This window comes from Rhinatrema bivittatum, chromosome 5, assembly GCF_901001135.1.
Source record: "Rhinatrema bivittatum chromosome 5, aRhiBiv1.1, whole genome shotgun sequence".
Classification (NCBI taxonomy): domain Eukaryota; kingdom Metazoa; phylum Chordata; class Amphibia; order Gymnophiona; family Rhinatrematidae; genus Rhinatrema; species Rhinatrema bivittatum.
This window is the reverse complement of record NC_042619.1, coordinates 374560702-374588481: the sequence shown is the minus strand read 5'-3', so window position 1 is coordinate 374588481 and position 27780 is coordinate 374560702. Positions and strand designations below refer to the sequence as shown.

General features: G+C 46.9%; 1 protein-coding gene across 4 annotated transcripts in view; it reads left to right on the top strand.

Moving 5' to 3' along the window:
• Positions 1-27780, top strand: part of TBC1D8 (TBC1 domain family member 8) — a 438780-nt gene that overhangs the window by 127744 nt on the left and 283256 nt on the right. For all 4 annotated transcript variants that reach the window (XM_029604799.1, XM_029604801.1, XM_029604802.1 and 1 more), the window contains one exon: positions 21220-21448. In XM_029604799.1, coding sequence (XP_029460659.1) covers positions 21220-21448 — 229 coding nt within the window. The remainder of the gene's footprint in view (positions 1-21219; positions 21449-27780) is intronic.

Here is a 27780-nt window from a genome sequence, read left to right as displayed (position 1 = left end):
CTAGCGTGTTTTGCAATGAGCGGGGGGGGGGGGGGGGGGGGAGTGAGAAATAACAGCATATCGTCCGCATAGGCCGCATATTTAAACAACTCCCTTTGTTTCCCCTCTAAAAATTGCAGGCCCCGGATACCGGGATGGGCTTGTATGGCCAGTAGAAAGGGCTTCAAGGTAAGTAAGAAAAGTAGAGGCGAGAGCGGGCACCCCTGCCTCGTTCCCCTTTCCACCAAAAAGGGTTCCGTCAACCCCCCATTCACTTGGAGGCAAGCCTCCGGGTTGTTATAAATAAGTTCAACCGCTTGGTAGAAGAACCCGCTAAACCCCATTAGTTTTAAAATATGATACATGAAACCCCATTCCACCCTGTCAAAGGCCTTTTCAGCATCGAGACTTATTACCAAATATGGATCGTCCACCCGGTTACAAAGCGCCATTGCCGTAACCACCTGTCTAATGTTTCTAAGAGAGTGCCTCTGTTTAACAAAACCCATCTATCCTGGCTGTATGAGAAAAGGCAGCACATTCGCCAGTCGCACCGCCAGGACTTTTGTCAGGATTTTGTGATCTACATTTAACAGGGAGATGGGCCGATATGATTCTGGAAATAAAGGGTCTTTACCCGGTTTCGGGATCAGGTTAACATATGCTTGATTACCTCCTATTGGAAAGGTACCCTGGGCTATGAGGGCATTATAAACCTTAGGCAACAGTCCCGACAATGACTCCCCCAAACATTGGTAAAACTCAGCACTATATCCATCGGGACCAGGAGATTTCAATTTGTGCATGGACTTAATGACTTGGGAAACTTCCTCCACTGAAATAGGAGCATTGAGATATCGGCTAAACTCTAATGTCAACGAGGGAAGTTGAATTGCTTCTCCGAAAGCATCCCATTTAGAGCTATCCCATCCCTCTGATTTATATAGTGTAGAATAATATGTATGAAATGCCCGACGAATACTGTCAGTATCCGTCACCAACTGCCTTTTGGCATTCCGGAGTGCAGGAATATGCCGAGACCCCCTAGCAGATTTGATTAAATTGGCCAACATTTTACCTGACTTTTGACCAAATTGAAAAAGCTTATATTGGTAAAAAAGGAGGCTTTTCTTCGCCCGTGTATGTAGTATGGTGTTAATAGCTGTTTGCAGTGCCAGATATTGCTCTCTACGCACCTTAGAGGGGCCCAAAATAAGCTCCCTTTTCGCTTTTTGCAGTTGTGCTGTCAGAAGCAGAAGTTGTTTATAGATAGTTTTTTTTCCTGTGCGCTGCAAAAGATATAATTTCACCACGCAGCACTGCCTTAGCAGTGTTCCAAAAAAGTATGGGATTATCTTTGTTGAGCATTAGACACCTCAAAAGCCGCCCAGCTGTCTTTCAAATGCTTTTGAAAAGCTGCATCCTCTGCCAAATAAAAAGGATACTTCCAAATTAAATTACTGGAAGTCCTGAGTGGATTGGAAAGCTCCACCCATACTGGTGCATGATCAGAAAGGATCACATCATCAATCCCAGCCTCAACCACCTTAGGCTATGAGAACTCAATAAAAAATAATCTAGTCGAGCATGCGAGCCGTGTGCCCTAGAAATGTGTGTGAATTCTTTTTCCATAGGATGTAATACTCTCCAAACATCGAGAAGGTGAAGAGAAGCCTCCAAAAATTTGATCCCTTTACTAGGTCCCCCCCCGAATTTGTGCCATAGAGTCCTTATCTAGTGTAGGTTTGTCAACAGCATTGAAATCCCCTCCAATAACTATCATCTCATCTATATAAGGTAACAAATGGACTTATATCTCTTGAAAAAAGGAAGCCCTATATACATTGGGAGCATATATATTGCATAGAATAATCGGAGCTTTATTATACCTCCCCTCCAATATCAGATAGCGACCTCCCGGATCCTTAATTACTTTTAGAATCTGAATGGGTAAGGACCTTCGCACTAAGATGGCGACCCCTGCTGAATGGGACGTCCCAGGGGCCGAATACACCTCCCCCACCCAATGCTGCTTCAATTTGTCATGTTCTTGGGCAGTAAGATGCGTCTCCTGTAAAAAGGCCAAATCCGCCCTTTTTTTATTCAGGACTTGTAGTATTTTAGTCGTCGGTTTTGGGCTCAGGCTGTGTGTGCTGTGTGTGCTGCCCTCGGCCCAATATCCAGGCGAAAATCGGGCTAGTGAAAGAAAAAAAGAAAAGGAAAAATCAGTTACTTAGCCCACTGCCATTACACTCCTCAGTGTTCCAAGTTCCACGTGGCAACAGGGATTCCTCAAACCAAGGAGGACTCCTCCAAACAAAGGAAAGACAGCCATGTTCTGTAGAGTCAGGAGTAAGCACAGCTGCAATCCAAAAATAAACCTTGTTTAAGGCCAAACTCAACAGAGAACCATTAACTGAACTCAGGAACATCCACCATCGGTAATTCTTCAGGTAGCCCGTCCGGCCAGCAAATTAGTGACCGCAACACCACTCACCCTGTACTGCGGCATTCCATCAGTCACTCCCCGAAGCCAGCGCCGGCAGGGATTGAAGGTATTGCTTTATGGCCTCCTCCTCTGTGAACCACTTGACCCCTTGACTTGTGGAGACTCTCAACCTTGCAGGATAAATTAGTGCCGCCCGCAAGCCCCGCTTATATAATTGGGAACAGTAGGGAGCCAGTGTCCTCCGCTGCAATGACACAGCTTGTGAGAAATCTTGAAAAATCAGTATTGGTGAGTTCTTGTACACCGGCTTCGTCCCCTGTTGTACTGTGCGGATAATGGCGGCTTTATGAGAGAAATTTAACAGTTTCGCAATCACCACCCTGGGCCTGGTTTGGTCGTCGCGTTTTGGGCTCAGGCTGTGTGTGCGCTCCATCCGAAGGGTGCCCGACAGCCCCGCAAGCTTCAAAGCCGTCGGCAGCCAGCCCTCTAAAAAGTGAGGAAGCTGGGCCTCCGCTATCCCCTCCGGTAATCCGACCAACCTGATGTTTGCCCTCCGGGACCGGTTTTCCAGGTCTTCCACCTTCCGGGCCTGTTTTTCCAGGGCCAATTTAAGCACCGTGATTTCCTTTTGTGCCATGTGGAGGCCATCATGATTGGCCGAGACCTGTGCTTCTATGTCCGAAAAACGCCGATCTATGACCGCCATCCCTGCAGTTAGCTCCTGTAGCTGGGCTGATATTTTTTTTAATTCGGGATTAAGCGCCGCAAGGACGGCTGCCGTCAGCTCCGCAGTGGGATTGGAGGGCGCTAAGCCCTGATCGGGCGTCCCGGCCGCCATATCCAGGATCGGATCCGGTGTTCCGGCCTTCTCGCGGTCCTTTTCTTTTTCTTTGTTTTTTGTCCCCGCACGCGTTGCCATCAAAATTCGCTGGGCTGCTATTAATACCAAGAGTAAGGGCAGCACATACAGGCCTCCAAATTCGAAAAATTGCCTCGGGATGTGGATGGATGGCTCGGGCCTAGGCACCCAGACGAGAACTCACATCCGTCCTCGCCAAGGTGTCACGTGATCTCCCCAGACACTATGTTTTAACGTGCCCGAAGTGCGCCAAGATGACGCCGAAAGGCAGAAGACTCCGGATGGAGAAAATGGAGCACCTGTTCCATTTACAGCTAATCCATCGACGTCCACGCAGTCGTCTCTGGCTGGAGCGATACGTAAAGTCGTCCTCAAAAAACGAAGACCAGGGGGCGCTGTTGAGCGGCGAATGAAGGCAGACGTGTGAGTGCTGAGCTCCGTCCCCTATCGCACGAAAACCTACTAAAACAAGGCATTTTTTTTTTCCTTTCAAAGTGCCAGTAATTCTCACAAGGATTTTTGGGTGTAGCAGTACTATTTAGCTATGGCCACAAAACGTAAGCCCACAGATCTTAAGCAATTCGCTTATGATAAAGGGGCAACTGCGGCGGGCCCGGAAGGCCGCGAGGACGCCGAGCTTGATTTAACTCCTGCGGAGCCCTCGGTTGACGAGGCTGATGGCGATAATTCGTTTCCCTCGCAAACTACATCGGAGCTACTTACCAAAACGGATGCACGAACCTGGTTCATAGCTCTCAGATCGGACATGAAGCAGTTTCGTAATGAAATGATGGAGGCGGTCGCCGAACTGAAAGAGGAGGTAGCGTCTCTCGGCAACCGGGTAGACGATATTGATGTGCGAGTTGAGGGGCACAGTGAGAATCTAAATCAATTATCTGCCCAGCACTCACTTGTTACCACCGAACTAGCCTCCATATCTGAGAAGCTTGAGGACCTCGAAAACCGGAGTCGACGTTGCAACTTGCGAATTCGAGGGGTCCCAGATACGCAGGAGTATGTGGACGCCACGGCAGTGGCACAGCGCATATGTGCCCATGTGCTTAACAGCCAGAACGGAGGCCCAACTGCTATTGCAACACTACCGGAGGGGATCAAATTGGAACGGGCCCATCGGGCTCTGGGCCCCCGTACGGAGCAGCGGGCCAGGGACCTTGTTATATGTTTCCATAGCTATCAGCAGAAAACGCTGGTCTATGAAGCGGCGAGACAGGCAAAGGAGGTGAGCTGGGAGAATCACGCTCTCTCTATTTTCCAAGACTTGGCCCCCGTGACGCTGAAGAAGCGTTATGAATTTCGCGACGTGACCTCTAATCTTCGGGACTGCTCGATTCGCTACCGCTGGACCTACCCATTCGGCCTCCAATTTCAACATCAAGGAGTGACTCACCGAGTGAAGACGCTAGAGGAAGCGGCTGAGGCCTTCAAGCAGGCGCACCTCCCTACCCACTTTCAAGTTCCCAAAATGGCGGCGGCTGCAGCGAAGATGGACACGGCCCCAAGATGGCAGCGTGCTGCCAAAGGGGGTCGACGGCTCCGGCGTCAAATGCGCCCCTCCTCACAAGCGCCTACTGACAAGGGCTGAGGGATGCTCTGCAGGCCTTCCAGGGCTTGGGTCTTATCAGGTTCTGTTTACCTGTATGGAATGTTTTTCCTCTATACCAGTGCTTCTGTTGACTGCGTGCGGACGAGTGTGATACTGGTTTGTCTTGTAGCTACCTTAAGGCTATAGCCTGTTCTAAAGGTTCTTCTAATCATTTTAGGATGGTTTTCTCTTTTTTTTTCTCATATACCTGTTGTTAACTTCCTATGGGGGGCGGGGGGCATCGCACCTATGATGGCTGCTTTTGTTTGGCTGTGTAAGCTCCCGGAGGAAGGGGTTTTCCGCAGGTTCTTGGCGGAATTACTTAGGAAATTTGGGGTACACAACGTTTTGTGGTTCTGTATGTATAATGGGTCATCTTTGATTTCTTTTTCCTGTGGGTCGGGTCTCTGTACTGGGGCCTTGAGGGGTTATGGGCTGCACGCTGTTGATGTTTTCCTTACACTTTACTGATGGCATCGCGTATTATATCCCTTAACGTTAAAGGTCTCAACACTCCCCGTAAACGACAGCTCCTTCAGAGGGAGTTGTCATTTCAGCATGCGGCGATTGCCTTCATACAAGAGACGCATGTTCGTAGCCACCATACGCGACTCCTGGTGACCCCCTCCTATGATCGAGCCTACTGGGCAGCGAGTACTAAGCACTCTCGTTATGCTGGGGTGGGTATCCTTATATCGAATAATTTTATCTTTGATCCCCTTTATAGTAAATGTGACCCCTCTGGTAGATACGTGCTTCTCAAACTGCGGGTGGGTACTAGTGTATACACCCTTTTGAATGTATATTTCCCTAACTCCAACCAAATCCAGTTTTTGGAGGACCTTGATGGGTTGTTGACCGATCACGGGGAGGGCACACTAATCGTGGGCGGGGATTTTAATTTAACAAGGGACCCCAATTTGGATAGCTCGTCACAGCTCATTTCAGCCCAAGGGGTCCGCCATGCTTGGCAACAGTTTTTGGATAAATGGGGCTTGGTGGACATTTGGCGGCAGACATACCCGCATTCCCGCTCTTATACCTTCTTCTCCGCTCCGCACAGCTCCTATACGCGCATAGATTATTTGTTTGTAGCTTCCCACTTTCAAAATTCTGTAGTACGGACAGACATAGAACCCCTGACGTGGTCGGATCATGCCCCAATTTGGATTGAAGCCCGGTTTGATGACTTAGATAAAGGCTTTCGGCCCTGGCGACTCAATGATGCCCTGCTGAAAGATAATGAGTTTAAGAGCTATATATCCCAACAACTCCAGGAATATTTTTACAACAATCAGGGGGTGGGAGTCACCCATTCTACGGTGTGGGAATGCTCAAAAGCATTTGTGCGTGGCTTGTTTATAGCCAGGTCCGCACATTGCAATAAGGAGCGGGAGCGGGAGAGGGTGTCCCTTGTAGCTCAAGTTGCTGGTCTCACCAAGCAACATATGCAGCAGGGTTCCACTGCTGTTTACCAGAGATTACTGATGGCGAAGGACCGCCTCCGATCTTTAGATGATGCGGCTATTAGCCATAATTTGCTGCGCTTAAAGCAACACTTTTTCGAGGGAGGCAATAAAGCCGGGAAATATCTTGCCCATAAGCTTAGAGCGGCGCGAACCCAGACGCTAATTGCCAAGGTCCATAACAGTCAGGGGTCTCTGGTAACGGCCTCTGGGGAAATTCGGCGCGCCTTTACAGATTTTTATTCCCATCTGTATACCGGCGCCACTGCAATTTCGGAGGCTGATATACGGACATACTTAGATATGCCAGTTTTGCCTACTTTGTCTACGGACCAACAGACATTGTTAGATCGTCCCATCACACCTATAGAGGTTCTAGCAGCAATTAAGGTTCTAAAGCCGGGTAAGGCGCCAGGCTTAGATGGCCTTACGGGTGTGTACTATCGCAGTTTGGCTACTCATTTAGTGGGCCCTCTCACTGATTTTTTTAACTCCTTGCGAGAGGATGGAAGGATTGATGTCCATGCCAACATAGCGGGGATATCGGTTCTGGCTAAACCTGGTCGGGATCCATCTCTGTGCGGGTCTTATAGGCCCATTTCACTCATCAATGTTGATCTAAAGATTTTTGCCCGTGTTCTTGCTGCCCGCCTTAATGGCGCCCTGCCCTCCTTAGTACATCCCGATCAGGTGGGGTTTGTGCCAGGCAGAATGGCGGCAGACAATGTTCGTCGCATTGTAGACATAGTGGATTTCGCCCAACATACTGGTACACCTGCTGTACTTTTGTCACTTGACGCTGAGAAGGCATTCGATCTGGTTCACTGGCCCTTTTTATTTCACGCCCTAGCCCGCATGTCTTTTGGTCCTTATTTTATTCGTTGGATTTCCAAATTATACCAGCAGCCTCAAGCACGAGTAAAGGCTAATGGTGGTTATGGGGACCCTTTTGCGATTGAGCGAGGAACAAGGCAGGGGTGCCCGTTGTCTCCATTGCTCTTCGCCTTATTTTTGGAACCCTTTGCTACTCGGGTACGGGGCGCGCAGGAGATTATGGGCATTAGGAGGGGTGAGCACCATTTTAAAATCTCCCTCTTTGCTGACGATGTCATGCTTACACTAACGGATCCTGCTGCGTCCCTGAAGGGGATCATGCAAGAGCTACGCGCCTTCACAGCAGTATCGGGTCTTAAGGTTAATTATGAGAAATCTGAAATCCTCAATCTCAATCTATCTCCCGCCACTGTTCAGATGTTGCAGGTCCAATACCCTTTCCGATGGTCTGCGGATGCAGTGAAATATTTAGGGGTCCGTATTGGGACTCATTCCACACAGTTATTTCAATTGAATTATGTACCTCTTCTGCAGACCATCAAGAATGATCTGCATAGGTGGTCACGTGATATTCATTCTTGGCTGGGGCGCATAGCCATAATCAAAATGAACGTCTTGCCTAGATTGTTATATTTTTTTACCACCATCCCCATCTATCTTTCCAACGCTCTCCTGAAGTCTTGGCAACAATTAATATTTGGCTTCATTTGGCGCAAGAGGCCACCACGGGTTGCTAGAACAACCTTATTCCTCCCCAAAAACAGGGGGGGTCTAAGTGTACCTAATCTGGTGTGGTATTTTGGTGCGGCTCAGCTGCGGGCCCTTGTAGTGTTACATGGGGTTCAGGCCCCTCCTCAGTGGGTGGTGTTGGAGCAAGCCCTGATCGGTTCTTTACCCATTTCAGCCTTGCCATGGCAGCCACGTTCAACGTGGGGACTGCTTTCCTACTTACCCCAAGCGTTGCATACCACTTTAAGGATCTGGTCTCAATGGAAGCCCGGTTTGGTGGGGAAGGGTTCTGTCTCCTTGTTGACCCACCTATTCACAGACTTTATCCTGCCCTCTGCCGCGCTGACTACTGCATCTAGAGGATGGTTCTCGGCGGGCATAATAATGTTAAACCATGTAGTAGTGCAGGGGAAATTACTGTCTGCGGAGGAACTGGGTAAACGACATAGTTTGCCCGTGGTTGACTTCTTACTGTATGCTAAACTTTCCTATTTGTTGCAACGGACGATCAGGGCGGGCACCGCTCGGCTCACTAGCTCACTATTTGAGACCTATTGCATTAACTCTGCCACTGTGAAAGGTATCATTTCCAAAATATATGCCATCTTAAACAGCAGTCAGCGGGGGCCCTTTACACAGCAGGCTGCTTGGACGGCTGACCTTGGCCGGACACTGACGGAGGAGGAATGGGATACTATCTTTTTACATGCTTATAAATGTTCCATCTCTACTGGGCTACAGGAAAATTGTCACAAAATGATATATAGATGGCATTACACTCCTGACCGCCTGCATAGGTTTGCTCCTTCTGTTTCCAACCTCTGCTGGAGAGGGTGTGGGATGTTGGGAACATATTTCCATGTCTGGTGGCAATGCCCTCAGATTCGTAGCTTTTGGTTGTCCCTGGGTACTTGGATAAAAGAGGGTCTTCAGATTGTTACTCATATGGAACCGTGGCATGCACTCCTGACATTACCTATGGAGGAATTGGATAAGTCCCAGGGTCGTTTAGTTCAGCAGGTCTGTGTAGCAGCGCGCTCGGAGATAGCTAAACTCTGGAAGCAGCGTAACACACCTAGTTTAGCACAAGTACAATCGCGGCTGCACACCTATTACCAACTGGGTCGCCTCACGGCGGTACATCATGATAGACTGGGAGCCTTCCAGAAAATCTGGGCTCCTTATGTTAAGTGGTTGGGAACACTTGCCTCTTCTAGCTCTGGTTAGGGGAGTACTTACTCACGTACTTACTTACTTGTTTATTGCACCTATTGTTTATACGTTGTCAAAGTTTGCCTTCCTAAAGCCCAATGACTTTCTTCTCTTTTGTTCCTCTCTTTTTAGTTGATGGCCCTTCAATGTACACAGTATAGCCTATCGTTGTTTAGGATGGCACCGGTTCCCTTTGCGGGGCAGGATGCCAGAGAGGATGACTCATGGACCCATTTTGGTTTTACAAACGTTGTAGGGGGGGTGGGGGGTGAAAGGGTACATGTTATGTATCTTGCAATATTACATTATGTTCGTAGTTATATGCATTCCATGTTGAAAAATGACTCTCATGGTTTTATGTACATACGATTTTCTTTATTGTCTTGCCTTTTGTGAAGTATACATATACCTGTTTGAGTCAATAAAAATTTCTAAATACAAAAAAAAAAAAACGAAGACCAAATGAAGCGGGGGATCGGCCGTCGCCAACCCCGTCTAAGTCCTCGATAAAATCGATGTCAGTCATCGAAAAGAGCACTAAGCAGAAGCATGGGCATCGACATCGGAGGCCTCACGATCCCGAGACCGACCCGATATCCGGTGGTCCATCAATGGATCCTGAATCAGCACCAAAGAAGCCTTGGAAGACAATGCGGTGCCAACACCTTCCACCCCGAGGCGATCCCCACCGATATCGGTGCCGGGAACCGTACCTCCACAGGGCCCTGCAGAGGTACCGGTATCACCTTCGCTGCCTCCCCCCATAGCTGCTCTGGTCTCACCAGCTATGCGGGCGGAATTGGACGGATACATCCGCCAGGCAGTTAGGGATGCGCTCCTCGATATGCCTCTGAAACCAGCACCGCCTCCGCCATTGAGGCCAGCGCCATCGCCAGTACCGTCTTTATCGCCAATTCCATCGACGCTGGAACCGATGCCGTTGCCGGTTCCATCGCCGGTTCCATCGATGCCATTACCGATGCCATCGCCGATTCCATCGATGCCGATGCCAGATTTATCTTTTTTTGCGCCGATTTTAGCAAAATTAGATACACTTATCGGTGCCATCCCGGTGAAACCTCAGGAAGTACTGATACCACCACCGAGGGGAGAAGATATTACTGGAGAATCTCCGATTCTGGATCCAATCCCAGGTCCATCGGGGGTTCCATGCCCATTCCCACCAATTTCCCCATTGTTCCCATCGGAACCCAGGGAACAACCATCGATGCCAAAGGTGCCTATGCCTTCTACACCTCTTCGACCGCATACACCTGATACATGGGATGATACTGGCACAGATACCTCCTCAGAGGAAGTCCTCTCAGAACCATCTCCTCCAGAGGAAAGGAGAAAATCCCCTCCTGAGGACCTATCCTTCTCCAGTTTTATCAAAGATATGACTGACACCATTCCTTTTCAGCTACAATCTGAGGAAGACACCAGACAAAAGACCCTTGAAGTGTTGCAGTTCGTGGACCCGCCTAAAGAGGTGTTAGCAATACCAATTCTCGAAGTCCTTGTGGAATTGTTACACAGGTTATGGGAGCATACCTCCAGTGAATAAGAGGACAGACACAACATACCTGGTCCAACACATCCCAGGCTTCCAGAAGACTCAACTACCTCACCAGTCAGTAGTAGTTGAGTCAGCACAAAAGAAAACAAAAAGAATAAAGACTCATTCTTCAACTCCACCAGGTAAAGACAATAGGTTCTAAGACAACATAGGTAGGAAGATGTTTCAGGGATCTATGTTAGTTTCCAGTATTGCGTCCTACCAATTATATATGACGCAATACCAGCGTAACTTATGGAAACAGATGCAAGACTTCTCTGAAACTCTCCCCCAGCAAGTTCAGGATTCTTTCTCTTCTATAATACATAAAGGCCTGGAGGTGGGCAAACACGAAGTTCGTGCAGCGTACGACAGTTTTGAAACTGCATCAAGACTATCGATCACAGGTATAAGTGCTCGAAGATGGGCCTAGCTCAAGGAAATACAGGAGAAACTGGCTGATCTCCCTTGCGTAGGAGACAATCTCTTCGGAGATAAGGTTAAGGAAGCAGTTTCCCTGCTAAAGGAGCACTCAGAAACTCTGACAACTATCCTCTGTACCTCAGGAGTCTCAAACACCATCAAGAAGACTCCCAAGAAAAGATTCCAAGCGCCCATACTACAGGCCGACGCGTTATCCACCTCCTGCCCGTGGACGCTCATCCAGACCAACACAAAGAGCACAGTCTAGACAACCAAGAGTGCCTAGAGCTCAACCCTTTCCGCAAACAGGAACAGGGTTTTGAAGTACTACCAGGGAACAGCAGCCTCTCTACCAATCTGACCCCAAATTTGCCGGTAGGAGGTCGGATTACTTTCTTCCAACACAATTGGTCTCGCATTACCACAGACCAATGGGTACTGTCCATCACACTTCAAGGGTACCACTTGGACTTTCTCACTGTACCAAACGATACTCCACCCACCTCATCTTGGACAGTAAACAACCAATCCACACTCTTACAAACAGAATTATCCACCCTTCTGAGAGCCAGGGCCGTGGAGCCAGTTCCCCGGCCTCAGCAGGGCAGAGGATTCTATTCCCATTATTTCCTTATTCCAAAGAAAACAGGAGGCCTACGTCCCATATTAGACCTCCGGAATCTCAATAAATTCCTGAGAAAAGAAAAAATTCAGGATGGTGTCATTGGGCACCATGCTACCTCTACTTCAGAAAGGAGATTGGCTCTGTTCTCTGGATCTTCAAGACGCTTACGCTCACATACAAATATTCCCTCCTCATCGCAAGTATCTACGATTCCTAGTAGGAAGTCAACATTTCCAATACAGGGTGCTACCATTCGGCCTTGCCTCAGCATCTCGAGTATTCACAAAGGGGCGGATTTTAAAAGGCCCGCGCGCCGGTGCGCCTATTTTGCATAGGCCGCTGGCGCCCAAGTCCCGGGGCTTTCGAAAAGGGGAGGGAGGGGGCGTGTCTGGGGGCGTTCCCGAAACGCCACGGCGTTTCGGGGGCGGAGGACCAGAGGACGGAGCGGGGCTCTGCCGACAAAGGTAGGGGGGGGGGGTTAGGGAGGGGAAGGTGGGGGGAGGACGAAGAAAAGTTCCCTCCGAGGCCACTCCGAAATCGGAGCGGCCTCAGAGGGAACAGGCAGGCCGCGCAGGGCTCAGCGCGCGCAAGTTGCACAAATGTGCACCCCTTTGCGCGCGCCGACCCTGGATTTTATGATACGCGCAGCTACGCGTGTATCTTATAAAATCCAGCGTACTTTTGTTCGCGCCTGCTGCGCGAACAAAAGTACGCGCTCGCGCAAGTATTTAAAATCTGCCCCAAAGTGCCTGGCAGTGGCAGCTGCCCACTTGCACAAGGAAGGAGTGCACATGTTTCCTTACCTGGATGATTGGCTCATCAGAAGCCAAAAAGACAAGGAGCTCTCAATTCTCTCAAGCTCACAATAACTCTACTCCATTCCTTGGGGTTCCTCATCAACTACCAGAAATCCCACTTCACATCATCTCACCTGTTACAATTCATCGGAGCAGAATTAAACACCATAACAGCAAAAGCTTTTCTTCCAAGAGACCGTGCACTGACACTAGCCTCGAAGGCACGCTCGCTACGCGCAAGTACACAAATAACAGCTCATCAATGTCTCACTCTGTTGGATCATATGGCCTCCACAATTCACATCACTCCTATGGCCAGATTAGCCATGAGACTCACTCAATGGACACTCAAAAGACAATGGATACAAGCCATTCAACCACTTCCAATTCAAGTAACTCAGCAACTAAGATCCTCGCTCCTATGGTGGACAAACATGGACAACTTGCTCACTGGCCTACTTTTCCAACAACCAAATTCACAAGTGACGTTAACTACAGATGCATCCACCTTAGGGTGGGGAGTACACATTGGCCATTTGCAGATCCAAGTTACTTGGACAAAACGCAAAGCTACATTTCAGATAAACTTCCTAGAGCTTCGAGCTATTCGTTATGCGCTGCATGCGTTCAAGGATTGCCTTTCCCACAAGACTGTTCTGATACAAACAGACAACACAGTAGCCATGTGGTACATCAATAAACAGGGAGGTACGGGCTCGTAACTCCTTTGTCAAGAAGCAGCACAGATTTGGGACTGGGCCCTAGCACACTCAATGCTTCTATGGGCCACTTATCTAGCAGGAATTCACAATGTAGTGACTGATCGCCTCAGTCATCAATTCCAACCTCACGAGTGGTCTCTGGATCCAGAAGTGGCGACCAAGATCTTCCAACATTGGGGCCAACCAACAGTAGACCTCTTTGCATCACAAGTGAATTACAAAGTGGACAATTATTGCTCCCTGTTCAAGCAGAAAAACTGCTTTCCCAGGGACGCCTTTGCTCGCGACTGGAATTCAGGCCTTCTGTATGCGTATCCTCCGATACTGCTAATAACCAAAACTCTAGTGAAGCTACAACAGGACAAAGGGTCCGTGATACTTATAGCCCCATATTGGCCTCGACAAATATGGTTTCCAATGATCTCTCGATCAGAGACCCAATTTGCTTGGGCACAGCACCCACTCTCATAACTCAGGATCAGGGCAGGATGCGCCATCCCAACCTTCAATCCCTATCCCTCACAGCGTGGATGTTGAAAGCTTAATCTTACAACCACTCAATCTTTCAACTAATGTCTCTCAAGTGCTTGTAGCTTCACCTCATGCTAAGTGGAAAAGGTTTACCACGTGGTGCACACAAAACAGTCTTGACCCTTTTTCCTGCACTTCATCATCTTTATTAGACTATCTATGGCACCTCTCAGATTCTGGTCTCCAGATATCATCTGTAAGGGTACATTTAAGTGCAATCTCAGCTTATCACAATACTGTTGGGGATGCACCAATATCAGTACAACCCCTCGTTAGTAGATTTATGAGAGGTTTAATTCAACTTAAAACCTCCACACCGACCACCGGTCACAGAATGGGACCTTAATGTAGTCTTAACAAGGCTCATGTGTTCTCCTTTTAAACCCATGGATTCATGATGTTAAATTTCTCACTTGGAAGACTATTTTCTTAATAGCCATCACATCTGCAAGAAGGGTTAGCAATTTACAAGCACTTGTCACATTCTCACCCTACACAAAATTCCTACATGATCGAGTGGTACTCCGTACACACCCAAAATTTCTTCCTAAGGTAGTTACGGAATTCCATTTGAATCAATCCATCATCTTGCCTACTTTCTTCCCAAAACCACACTCTCATCAAGGAGAGAGGGCTTTGCACACCTTGGACTGTAAGCGTGCACTTGCGTTCTACTTAGATCGCACTACAGCCCATAGAAACTCCAACCAGCTCTTTGTTTCTTTTGATCCAAACAAACCTGGAAAAGCAGTAAGCAAGCAAACTCTGTCCAATTGGCTAGCAGACTGCATACTGTTTTGCTATGAAAAGGCAGGCTTTCCTCTCCAAGGGCGAGTAAAAGGCGCACTCAGTAAGAGCAATGTCAACCTCAGTAGCACACTATTGTTCAGTGCCAATAGCTGACATATGTAAGGCCGCAACATGGAGTTCCCTTCACACCTTTGCGGCTCACTACTGTCTCGACAAGGAAGGACGACAAGATTCAGCCTATGGACAATCTGTCTTAAAGAACTATGTCCCAACTCCTTCCACATCCAACCTTTCGTGATTTCAGGCTGCCTCATTTTTCCCAACAGTACATCAGTTGTGCCTGTTGCACATGTTGTAACCTGTTGGACCAATACAAGGATGACTCAGCCTGTAGCTTGCTAATCACCCATATGTGAGGACTAGCATCCTGCTTGTCCTGGGATAAAGCAAAATTGCTTACCTTGTAATAGGTGTTATCCCAGGACAGCAGGATGTAGTCCTCACGAATCCCACCCGCCACCCCGCGGAGTTGGGTCCAATACGTTTTATTATTTTATTTTTGGCTAACGCTTGATGCTACAAACGAGACTGAAGGGAGACCCCTGTGGCTGAGAATATCATAGCATGCCGAGCATGCTCAGTGGGCACACTGGGCCAATCAAAAGTTTCTAGAAACTTTAACAGAAGTTTTTCCATATAAGGCTCCATCAATGATGTCACCCATATGTGAGGACTATATCCTGCTGTCCAGGGATAACACCTATTACAAAGTAAGCAATTTTGCTTTCTTACATGACTGGTTAATATCGAGCAAATCTTTAAAAAAAAAAAAAAAAAAAAAAAAAAAGGTGGTAGCAAATACAGAGTTTATAACATTCATAGTTGAGGAAAACCCAAATTCTCCATACCTTTGGGTTTTCCTCAACTATGAAAAATCTCTGCTATTCCTTCCCAGTGACTAGAATTTATAGGTGCAATTATAGATACTCAACTGAAAAAGGCAATTTACCTGCAAGGCAAAAGCAGGAGCAGTCTCTCAGATCATTATTGATACAATAGGTTAAATAGATCACTACTAACTTGTATACCAATGAGTTAGCTACTTAGTTAACATAGCATTTTCCTAACTGGTTGGCAGCATAATTTTTTCTCATATATGCTCTTAAGACCAGATTCTTGTAAATGATATGAATTATTGTAAATCGATCACAGAAAACAGAAACAAAATTTAATGCTGACCTTTAATAACATGCTTTTTAACCTTTAGAATACATTTTAGCATTTCCATATCCTTGGCTATTTTTACAAGTCTGATCAGTGCAGTCTCATTTTATTGGAATTATCTTTTTCTTCAGTGCTACCAAATTAGTTTGGCTTCATAGAAAACCTTCTCAAAGCACCCTTACAGGATATATGAACTTGTGGAATAAAACTATGACTAGATCAACCTGTCCTGAAAATTTATAGCCAGTTGGCAACCCTACTTACACCACCAGCAATCACCCCCTCTTCACCATACCCCTTTTCAGTATTTTTCTACGACTTCGTTAATCACTTACAGCTCCCTGATTGTGCTCTAGGATACCTCCTTCCTCCTCCCCAACTCTGTACTCAGCTGAGAGAGTCCTGGGATCATAGGGTATAGCTATGTCCTGTCCAGCCCTTCTGCTTTTGTTGAAACAAGATAATATGGGAGGGGATGAGACTAGAGTGGACCCAGCAGAAGGGACTTCGTCAATTGAGGTTTGCAAGGCTTAGTTCTGATCAAAATAATTTATTTACTAACGATTTGGATAATAATATACTTATGAATTGTCTGTCAACAAGAAGGGCAGAATTAGCCATGACATATGAGTGATGTCATCCAGTGGTACTGTTACCGCCTGAGGTCCTTCAGTATTCTTTTTGTCCAAGCCTCAGAAAAGACACATACCTTTTCTCTCCTATTGTCCTATTACATATACATATACATATACATATACATTAGACATATACCTTTTCTCTCCTATTGTCCTATTACTCATATTTTCATACCATGTTTTTGATTATTTCATTGCCCTGCTGCCTCAGCCATTTTTTAGTTCTCCCCCTCCCCCCCAAAAAAAAAATGAGTAAAGAAGATTTCTCTACAAAATGTCTGGTTTCTAAGATATGTTTTATTTACAATATATTTTACCCACACCCTCCAAAGTTCGGGAAGATGTCCATTACTGACAGACATGATCTCTGTTACTGTTGTCTTGGACTGGACCATGAGCTGGCAATCTATTTTCATTGTGGCCTCATGTCTCTGCATTCATAAGAACATAAGAAATTGCCATGCTGGGTCAGACCAAGGGTCCATCAAGCCCAGCATCCTGTTTCCAACAGAGGCCAAATCAGGCCACGAGAACCTGGCAATTACCCAAACACTAAGAAGATCTCATGCTACTGATGCAGTCATAGAAGTCTAGGGCCTAGAAAATGGAGGAACTGCATAAGACTGAGGGGCTGCAGTCAATACTCCCGGAGTGGGAACGCTTCATGTTCCCCAAGTGTAGAGTTCAGCAGGAGCTCCTCTAAAGAAGTCTCCTCTGTCGTCAGAATAGGCTGATTCCTCAGGGAAGGGCAAAACAAAAACTAAGGAAAATGCTCTGTTTTTCTGGTGGTGGATCCGCTCTGATCAAACATTGATTTGTGGTGTTGATGCAGCTGACTCATGTAGTTCCGGTACCATTGGATGAGACATTGGGCCTTGGCGCCATCAACATATAGGGCTTTGTTGACACGTAAGTCCTTTCTGCACAGAGCCCTGGAGCATGCAAAGCATTCAGCTTATATAACAGTAATGCTACAAGAGATGGAACGGCTGCTCCATCAACGCACCAGGCAGCAGGGCTGCCACTCAGTTGTTCTAATTTACCCATACAGAGCAGTGGATCCATGGGGGCAGAGGCTGAAATAATATATATTTACCCCACTGTTCAGGGCAAGATCGTTATTTATTTACTTATTTGTTGAGTTTTATATACCGTCATTCGGTGAAGCCATCATAACGGTTTACAAGATTCAAGTTGTAATTTTTCTTAACAATTGTGAAAAGGTATAACAGGATGTATATAAAACAGAAGTTAAACTATCAGTCTAGAAAAGACGCAGGGCTTGTTTGGTGTTGGTTGGAGACAAGGTATTTTTGTGGTTATGGTTGAAGGTTCGAATGGGTGTTAGGATGATCAGAGGTATGAATGTCAGTCTAGACCTTGCGAAACAGTCACGTTTTTAGGTCTTTTTTGAAGGTTTTGAGGCTATGTTGGGTTCTCAGATCTTTTGGGAGGGAGTTCCAAATTTTAGGGGAGGCGATAGAGAAAGCTCTTTCTCGGGTTGTTGTCAGATGAGCATTTCTGATGAGGGGGATGTTTAAACGTCCTGAGTTGTTTGAGCGTAGGTTTCTTTGGGGAATCTGGGGGATTATGTTTAAGTCATTTAGTCCTTGTTGTTCGTTGTTTAGGAATTTATGTATGATGGTCATGGATTTGTGTTCAAAATTATCTAGATTATTGGAACAAGGCCTTCACTTAGTGATGCCAGATCCCAGTGGTCCCTGGCTTCTGGTGTAAATCTTTTTCAAAGTCCAGAGGAGGTGCAAGGGGACTCCATCCTGGTACCAAAAGATGTGGTACTTTCAAGTCAGCCCAAAGAGCACGTCAGCCCTTGTATCTAATGACGGAATTGGTGAAACCTTTATTTACCCGTCTGGCATTCAAGGAGGGTACTTCACGCTGGCTGTGCTGTTTAAAGGATGTTATTTCCAGAGATGCCCTTTCCAACAGTTTCAAAGGTACTGAATACAGCCTCTGCTTCCGCAGCAGCAACAGCTTTCAGCCTGATAGCAAGAACACTATCAATCTAAAACATAAGAAATTGCCATGCTGGGTCAGACCAAGGGTCCATCAAGCCCAGCATCCTATTTCCAACAGAGGCCAAACCAGGCTACAAGAACCTGGGAAGTACTCAAACACTAAGAAGATTCCATGTTACTGATGCCAGTAATAGCAGAGGCCATTCCATAAATCAACTTGATTAATAGCAGTTAATGGACTTCGCCAAGAACTTATCCAAACTTTTTTTTAAACCCAGCTACATTAACTGCACTGGCAACACATTCCAGAGCTTAATTGTGAGTGAAAAATCATTTTCTCTGATTAATCTTAAATGTGCTACTTACTAACTTCATGGGGTGCCCCCTAGTCCTTCTATTATCCGAAAGTGTAAATAACCGATTCACATTACTCGTTCAAGACCACTCATTATTTTAAAGACCTCTATCATATCCATCCTCAACAGTCTCTTCTCCAAACTGCCCTAACCTCTTCAGCATTTCCTCATAGGGGAGCTGTTCCATCCCCTTTATCATTTTGGTCGCCCTTCTCTGTACCTTCTCCAGTGCAACTATATCTTCTTTGAGATGCGTTGACCAGAACTGTGCACAGTACTCAAGGTGCGGACTCACCATGGAGCGATACAGAGGCATAATGACATTTTCTGTTTTATTAACCATTCCCTTCCTAATAATTCCTAACATTGTTTGCTTTTTACACTGCTGCAGCACACTGCGCTGACAATTTCAATGTATTATCCTTTATGATGCCTAGATATTTTTCTGGGTGGTAGCTCCAAATATGGATCCTAACATTGTATAACTACAGTAAGGGTTATTTTCCCCTATATGCAGCACCTTGCATTTGTCCACATTAAATTTCATCTGCCATTTGGATACCCAATCTTCCAATCTTGCAAAGTCCTCCTGCAATGTTTCACAATCCGCTTGTGATTTAACTATTCTGAATAATTTTGTATTATCCCCAAATTTGATTACCTCACTCATCCATTTAATCCTACTCTCTGTTTCCTGTCTTTTAGCCAGTTTGTAATCCATGAAAGGACATCGCCATCTATCCCATGAATTTTTGTTTTTCCTAGAAGCCTCTCATGAGGAATGTTGTCAAATGCCTTCTGAAAATCCAAATACACTACATCTACCGATTCACCTTTATCTACATGTTTATTAATCCCTTCAAAAAAGTGAAGCAGATTTGTGAGGCAAGACTTGTGGGCTAAGCATTTTTCGAAGACACGTGGGGCTGATGCTAGCCCAAATGGCAGAACATGGTACTGGAAGTGCTGCTTTTCCACCACGAATCGGTGGTCGGGGAAAATCTCAATGCAAGTATATGGGTCCTTGAGATCAAGGAAGCATAGCCAATCCCCTTTTACCAAGAAGGGGATCAAAGTGCCCAGGGAAACCATCGTGAACTTCTCTCTTGTTCAATGCCTTTAGATCTAGGATGGAACGAAGTGCTCCTGTTTTCTTTGGAATCAGGAAGTGCTAGGTGTAGAATCCCTGCCCTCGTTGCCTTTGTGGCTATTTTAGTCAAAAGATCTTCATTCAAAAATAGGAATAAGGATCCAACAGAAGAAAATAGAATAAAGCATAAGTGGTGGCAAGTTAAATGTAAGACATTGATAAGACAGGCTAAGAAAGAATGTGAAAAGAAGTTGGCCGTAGAGGCAAAAACTCACAATAAAAACTTTTAAAAATATATCTAAAGCAGAAAGCCTGTGAGGGAGTCAGTTGGACCGTTAGATGATCGAGGGGTTAAAGGGGCACTTGGAGAAGATAAGGCCATCGCGGAAAGATTAAACGATTTCTTTGCTTCAGTGTTTACTGAAGAGGATGTTGGGGATATACCCGTTCCGGAGAAGATTTTCATGTCCTCCTAGATCAATCAGTCCATCATATTGCCTACCTTCTTTCCGTGACTGCATGGACATGAAGGTGAGAAAACCCTTCACATTTTAAGACTGCAAAAGAGTTTTGGCCTATTCCAAGAAAAGAACTTGGCCACATCATCAAGCTTTGCAGCTCTTTGTTTCATATGACCTAAATGGGCTTGGAGTAGCGGTCACCAAACATACATTGTCCAACTGGATAACAGAATGCATTCAGCACTGCTGCACTTCTGCAAGCTTGCACATCACAGATGCTGTCAAAGCTCATCAAATAAGAACTATGGCCTCTTCTATTACCCATTTGCAAGATATACCCCTTGGGCTCCCCACATGTCATGGCTAATTCAGACTGTTTATTGACAGAAAAAGCAAGTTTGCTTACGACAAATGTTGTTTACTAGGATGAATTAGTTGCGTCTCCCTGGAGAGTCGACTACCTATCTGGATTAAGCTCTGTTATCGACCGAGGAAGCTCACAAGACAACATGTGGGAACTCCAAAACATCTAAAAGCTCTATCAGCTAGGAGAGACTACTTTGTTTGACATCATTTGACATCATGGCTAATTCATCCTGCTTTCTATGGAAAACACCATTTATGGTAAGCAGACTTGCTTTCTAAATTTAAATTTCTGGAAAGCAACTAGAAATTTATACTCAGACTATTAGTAAAAATGAGAACCAGTAGATAGTGTTGGTAGAATATTGTTGTCTAATAAGAGATGAAATCTGCCAGAAGTTTGGAAATACTGCTTACATATTTTAAAACGTAAAGAAAAAGTCTTCAGACTTGTTATCTCGGTTATATTTGGTGGCCCTTGGTGACTTTCTTGTGATCGATACATAGTATGTGTTTTACCCAGGTTTGGTTAACAGAAATCTAATCTTGTGAATTTTTTTTTTTTTTTTATCAGGGACTGATAGCAGAAGAGGCCAGCAGTAAGCTAGCAGAACAGGAAGAAGATCCAGAGAAGTTCCGAGAGGCACTAGTGAAATTTGAGACCAGATTTAACTTTCCTGAAGCTGAGAAACTGATTACATATTATTCCTGTTGCTGTTGGAAGGCTCGAGTTCCTCGCCAAGGATGGCTTTACCTAAGCATCAATCACCTCTGCTTTTATTCCTTCTTCCTGGGCAAGGAGTGTAAGTGTACAAAAAGAAAATAAGAATTATGTGCTTGGAAACATGTACAAAAGCTAGCAGAACATGTTTCTATTTTTAATATATGTAAAAGCATTGTAATGAGTTGCATGCTTGTCTTTCTCCTAGGACAAGCTGGATGGTAGTCCTCATACATGGGTGATCATCAGATGAAGCCTGGCACAGAAAACTTGTGTTTCTAGAAACTTTGACTGGCACACTGAGCATGCCCAGCATGCCACTATCCACGCGTCCACGCAGGGTCCCTCTCCAGTCTCTTCTTTTCCACAGAGCTGTCGTCTTGAGGTTGTGAAGCTTGTGCTCTTTTTTTGCTATTGGAAAGCTTTTTCCTGCCGGGTCCCTCTCCATCCCTTGGGCTTAGTTTATCGGGTGGTGCAGTAAGTTTCCCTCCTTCTGTGCGTTCGATTCCCGGTGGTTCGCCACTTTGGTGGCTGCTGGTCATCGACTGTGTGCCCGGGTCTTTTTGTAATGGTGGCGGCGTTGTTTCTTCGGTGCCCCTGTTGCCCCTGGACCAAGTCTTTCATGGATCCGCATTAGGTTTGTATCCTCTGCCTGGGGGCATCGCACGACATTCGAGGATGCCATTTTTGCGACCAGATGACCCCCACGGGTTGGTGCGTAAACCTAGATAAATTGGAGAAGCTCTTCAGTTCCAAGAAGTCTGATCCCTCGACTTTGGTGTTGGGGGCATCATTTCCTAAAGGCCGTGGAGAACTGATGGACACTGAGCCATCACTGACTACCCCTCCGCCTGGCCCTCTGATGGAGGAGCTGGGGATCACCCATCATCGGTCTCTTGATCTAGGACCCTCGGGATCATCTCCCTCTTCCTCTGCGCTGGGGAAAGACCGGGCCAAGCACCAAGGGAAGCCCCAGAAGCATCGCCACTGGTTTCTGTCCTCGCACAGCACGGGGCTCGGGTCGGCACTGGCATCTGCTGTGATGCCCCCGAAGTAAGCCTGTGGAGAGAGGCACCACCCTCCATCGAACTCGGGAGTCCCAGGCATTCTCCATCAATACCGGTCCTGGGCATCAATCTGCTTTGGGTCGCTGAGAGAGACGCCTCCAACTCCTCCGTCTGTCCTGTCTTTGGCGGATTTCCAAGAGAAGTTGGAAAATAGGGTGCAATTGGCGGTTGTCCGAGCCCTGCAGGGCATCGAACTGCCAGCCCCACCGGTGCTTGGCCGGAGCCAGCACCCTTGATGTTAGCCCCGCTGCTGGAGCGCCTCAGTATTCTTCTTGGTGCCCTCCCTAAGCAGCCGTTGTCCAGTGCAATTCCCATCATGGGTTCCTCTGAGAAGAAAGAGCTGTCACAGTCCGCGGCACCATTGAGGCCCTTGGTTCTGCAGCCGGCATTGCCCAATTCAGTTTTGGGTCCTTTGAGGGCGTAGGTGCCCATAGTGCCCTCGGTGCCCAACCAAGGGGCCTGGGGAGGGGCCCGCCACTGGTATCTCTGGGTGATTTTAGTGAGGAGGACACCACGTTTGAAACATGTGGGGATGATACCTCTGAGTCTTCATCTGATGACTCTGGGGATCTTCCCTCCATCCCTCTCCTCCGGAGGAGCGGCACTGGTCCCCGCCTGAGGACCTGACCTTTGTGGGGTTCATCCAGATCATAGCAGAGACCATTCCGTACCAGCTTCTGAAGGGAGAGGATGCCAGGCATAAGATGTTGGAGGTTCTCCAGTTTGTCCATGCCCTGAAGGAGGTGGTGGCTGTTCCCATTCATGACATCTTCAAGGAGTTACTTCTTAGGATATGGGAACATCCCATCTCCGTGCCTCCAGTGAATCAGAAGGCTGATGTTGCCTAGTACAGCATGCTTTAGGGTTTCAGAGGCGTCAACTACATCATCAGTCAGTTGAGGTGGGGTCTGCCCTCAAAAGGCCAAGTGGTCCCGCACCCACACCTCGCCCCCTCCGGGTCGGGAGCACAGGGCATTGGATATGCTGGGTAGGAAGATGTTTCAGGGTACCATGTTGATCACTCATATTGCTTTCTGCCAGCTGTACTCCCGACCCCTCCGGGTCGGGAGTACAGCTGTGCCCTGTGCTCCCGACCCTCCGGGTCGGGAGCACAGGGCATTGGATATGCTGGGTAGGAAGATGTTTCAGGGTACCATGTTGATCACTCATATTGCTTTCTGCCAGCTGTACTCCCGACCCCTCCGGGTCGGGAGTACAGCTGTGCCCTGTGCTCCCGACCCTCCGGGTCGGGAGCACAGGGCATTGGATATGCTGGGTAGGAAGATGTTTCAGGGTACCATGTTGATCACTCATATTGCTTTCTGCCAGCGGTACTCCAGGAACCTCTGGAAACAATTCCAGGAATTCTCTGAGCGCCTGCCCCAGCAATAGTAGGACGCTTTGTTGGCAATCGTCCAGCAGGGCCTGGAATATGGCAAAAAATGAGATGCGCTCCACTTACGACGTATTTGAAATGGCAGCTAGGATGGCAGCAGTGAGCATTGGTGCCCATAGGATGGCCTGGCTCAGAGCTTCTGATTCCAGGAGAAGCTCGCAGACCTGCCGTGTACTGGCAAGAACTTCTTTGGTGATAAGGAGAGGGATGCTGTGGTTCAGTTGAAGGTTCACCATGAGACCCTTCAGCATTTCTCTACCAGCACATCGGATCTGCCGTCCTCTGCTAGGAAATCCTCATGGCAGGGCCCGAGGTGGTCCTTTTATTGTCAGAGGAATGTGCCCCTCTTGGGGTCTCTCCTTGCATCAGGAAATACTCTTAAAGGAGCTCTCTGCCCTAGTAATGGCCAAAGCAGTTGAACCCATTCCACTGCGGCAGCAAGGGTGAGGTGTTCTACTCTCGCTATTTTCTGATTCCAAAGAGAACAGGGGTACTCCGTCCTCTTTTGGACCTGCGAGCCTTTAACAAGTTTCTAAGAAGAGAAAAGTTCAAAATGGTTTCTCTGGGCACCCTGATTCCCCTCCTGCAAAGAGGAAACTGGCTTTGCTCCCTTGATCTGAAAGACACACACACCCACATTGAGGTCTACCCCAATCACAGGAAGTATCTTTGGTTCATTGTGGCGAGAGGCATTCCAGTACAGAGTGTTGCCGTTTGACCTCATCTCTGCCCCATGTGTCTTCACCAAGTGTCTGGCAGTAATGGGTGCATATCTCTGCCATCTGGGGTGCAGGTGTTCCCCTAACTGAAGGATTGGCTGGTCAAGAGTGCCACCCAGGAAGGAGCGCTTTGGTCCCTGCATTTGACCATTCGGGTGTTGGAGTCCCTAGGGTTTGTCATCAATTACCCAAAGTCCTATCTTACTCTGTCACCTCACTTGAACGTTATTGGCGCCCGGCTGGACATGGCTCAGGCTAGAGCCTATCTTCCTCGTGATCGGGCGCTTACTCTGGCGTCCCCTGCACGAGTGGTTTACCAGAGCCAGGGGGTCTCTGCCCGCTGCATCTGAATCCTGGGTTCCATGGCTGTGTCCATCCATGTTACTCCCCTGATTTGCTTACATATGCGCAGAGCTCAATGGACATTGCAGTCCCAATGGCAGCAGGCCACCCAGGACATTCGTGTACGCATCTGTGTTACTCCGGCTCTCTGCACCTCCTTGTCTTAGTTGGAAAGCCTGCACAGTTTGGAACAGGGGGTTCCATTTCAGCCTCCCCTTACCCAAGTTGTGCTTACCACGGATGCGTCCACCCTGGGTTGGGACGCCCATGTAGAAGGGTTCTGCACGCTTAGGAAGCTCAGTGCCAGATCAACTTCTTGGAGCTTCGAACAATCCGTTATGCACTTTGGGTGTTCAGAGATCGCCTAACTGACAAAATAGTCTGATTCAGACAGACAACCAAGTGGCGATGTGGTATATCAGCAAGCAGGAAGGCCGTTCCTCCTGTGCCAGGATGCAGTTCAGATTTGGTTATGTCTGAGTCCCGTGACATACTGCTACGAGCCATGTATCTTGCCGGGACAGAGAATGTGGTGGCGGTCCGGCTGAGTCAAGCCTTCCGGCCCCACGAGTGATCCCTGAATCAGGGATTGTCAGATCAGAAGTTTCTGAGGTACCTCGGACGTGGATTTCTTTGCCTCCCCCTGCAACAGCAAGGTGAAACAATTCTGCTCCCTGTTCAGAGGGGACGGAAAATTAGCCACGGACGCCTTTCCCTGCCATTGCGGCAAGGGCCTTCTGAACGTGTATCCTCTGCTTCTTCTGGTGATGAAGACTCTCCTGAAGCTCTGGCAGGACAGGGGGATCATGATCCTCATTTGGCTGATTCAGATCTGGTTCTTGCTCCTGCAGGATCTCTCTGTCCGAGAACCGACTGGTCTGGGGACTTCCCCTAACCTCATTTCACAGGATCATGGGAGGCTGCACTTCCCCAACCTCAGGGCATTGTCTCTGACGGCTTGGATGTTGGGAGGCTAATTCTGCAGCCTCTTGCCCGGTCGGATGATGTGTCTCGGGTCCTGTTGGCTTCCAGAAAGCCTTTCACCAGAACGTCTTATGGCCTGAAGTGGAGGAGGTTTTCCGTGTGGTGTGAGAACCGTGGCTTGGATCTGTTCTCCTGTTCCACACTGAAACTGCTTGACTATCTGCTGCATCTGTCAGATGCTGGTTTGAAAACTAACTCTGTCTGAGATAGACATGGTTTGATGGAACACAGCCAGCATGGATTTTCCTAAGGGAAGTTTTGCCTCACAAATCTCCTACATTTTTTTGAAGGGGTGAATAAACATGTGGACAGAGGTGATCTGGTAGATGTGGTGTATTTGGATTTTCAGAATGCATGCAACAAAGTTCCTCATGAGAGGCTTGTAAGAAAAATAAAAGGTCATGGGCTAGGAGACTGTCCTTTTGTGGATTGCAAGCTGGTTAAAAGACAGGAAACAGAGGGTAGGATTAAATGGTCTGTTTTCACAGTGGAAATAGGTAAACAGTGGAGTGCCTCAGGGTTCTGTACTTGGACCCGTGCTTCTTAATATATTTATAAATGATCTGGAAAGGGATATGAAGAGTGACGTGATCAAACTTGCGGATGATACAAAATTATGCAGCGTAGTTAAATCTCAAGCGGATTGTGATGAAATGCAAGAGGACCTTGTAAGAACATAAGAACATAAGAAACATAAGAAGATGCCATACTGGGTCAGACCAAGGGTCCATCAAGCCGAGCATCCTGTTTCCAACAGTGGCCAATCCAGGCCATAAGAACCTGGCAAGTACCCAAAAACTAAGTATATTCCATGTTACCGTTTCTAGTAATAGCGGTGGTTATTATCTAAGTCAACTTAATTAATAGCAGGTAATGGACTTCTCCTCCAAGAACTTATCCAATCCTTTTTTAAACACAGCTATACTAACTGCACTAACCACATCTTCTGGCAACAAATTCCAGAGTTTAATTGTGCATTGAGTGAAAAAGAACTTTCTCCGATTAGTTTTAAATGTGCCACATGCTAACTTCATGGAGTGCCCCCTAGTCTTTCTATTATCTGAAAGAGTAAAAAACCGACTCACATCTACCGATTCTAAACCTCTCATGATTTTAAACACCTCTATCATATCTCCCCTCAGCCATCTCTTCTCCAAGCTGAAAAGTCCTAACCTCTTGTCTTTCCTCCTAAGGGAGCTGTTCCATTCCCTTTATCATTTTGGTCTCCCTTCTCTGTACCTTCTCCATCGCAATTATATCTTTTTTGAGATGCGGCGACCAGAATTGTACACAGTATTCAAGGTGCGGTCCCACCATGGAGCGATACAGAGGCATTATGACATTTTCCATTTTATTCACCATTCCCTTTCTAATAATTCCCAACATTCTGTTTGCTTTTTTGACTGCTGCAGCACACTGAACCGACTATTTCAATGTGTTATCCACTGACTATAACACCTAGATCTCTTTCTTGGGTAGTAGCACCTAGTATGGAACCTAACATTGTGTAACTATAGCATGGGTTATTTTTCCCTATATGCATCACCTTGAACTTGTCCACATTAAATTCCATCTGCCATTTTGATGCCCAATTTTCCAGTCTCACAAGGTCTTCCTGCAATGTATCACAATCTGCTTGTGATTTAACTACTCTGAACAATTTTGTATCATCTGCAAATTTGATTACCTCACTCGTCGTATTTCTTTCCAGATCATTTATAAATATATTGAAAAGTAAGGGTCCCAATACAGAACCCTGAGGCACTCCACTGCCCACACCCTTCCACTGAGAAAATTGTCCATTTAATCCTACTCTCTGTTTCCTGACTTTTAGCCAGTTTGTAATCCACGAAAGGACATCGCCACCTATCCCATGACTTTTTATTTCTCCTAGAAGCCTGTCATG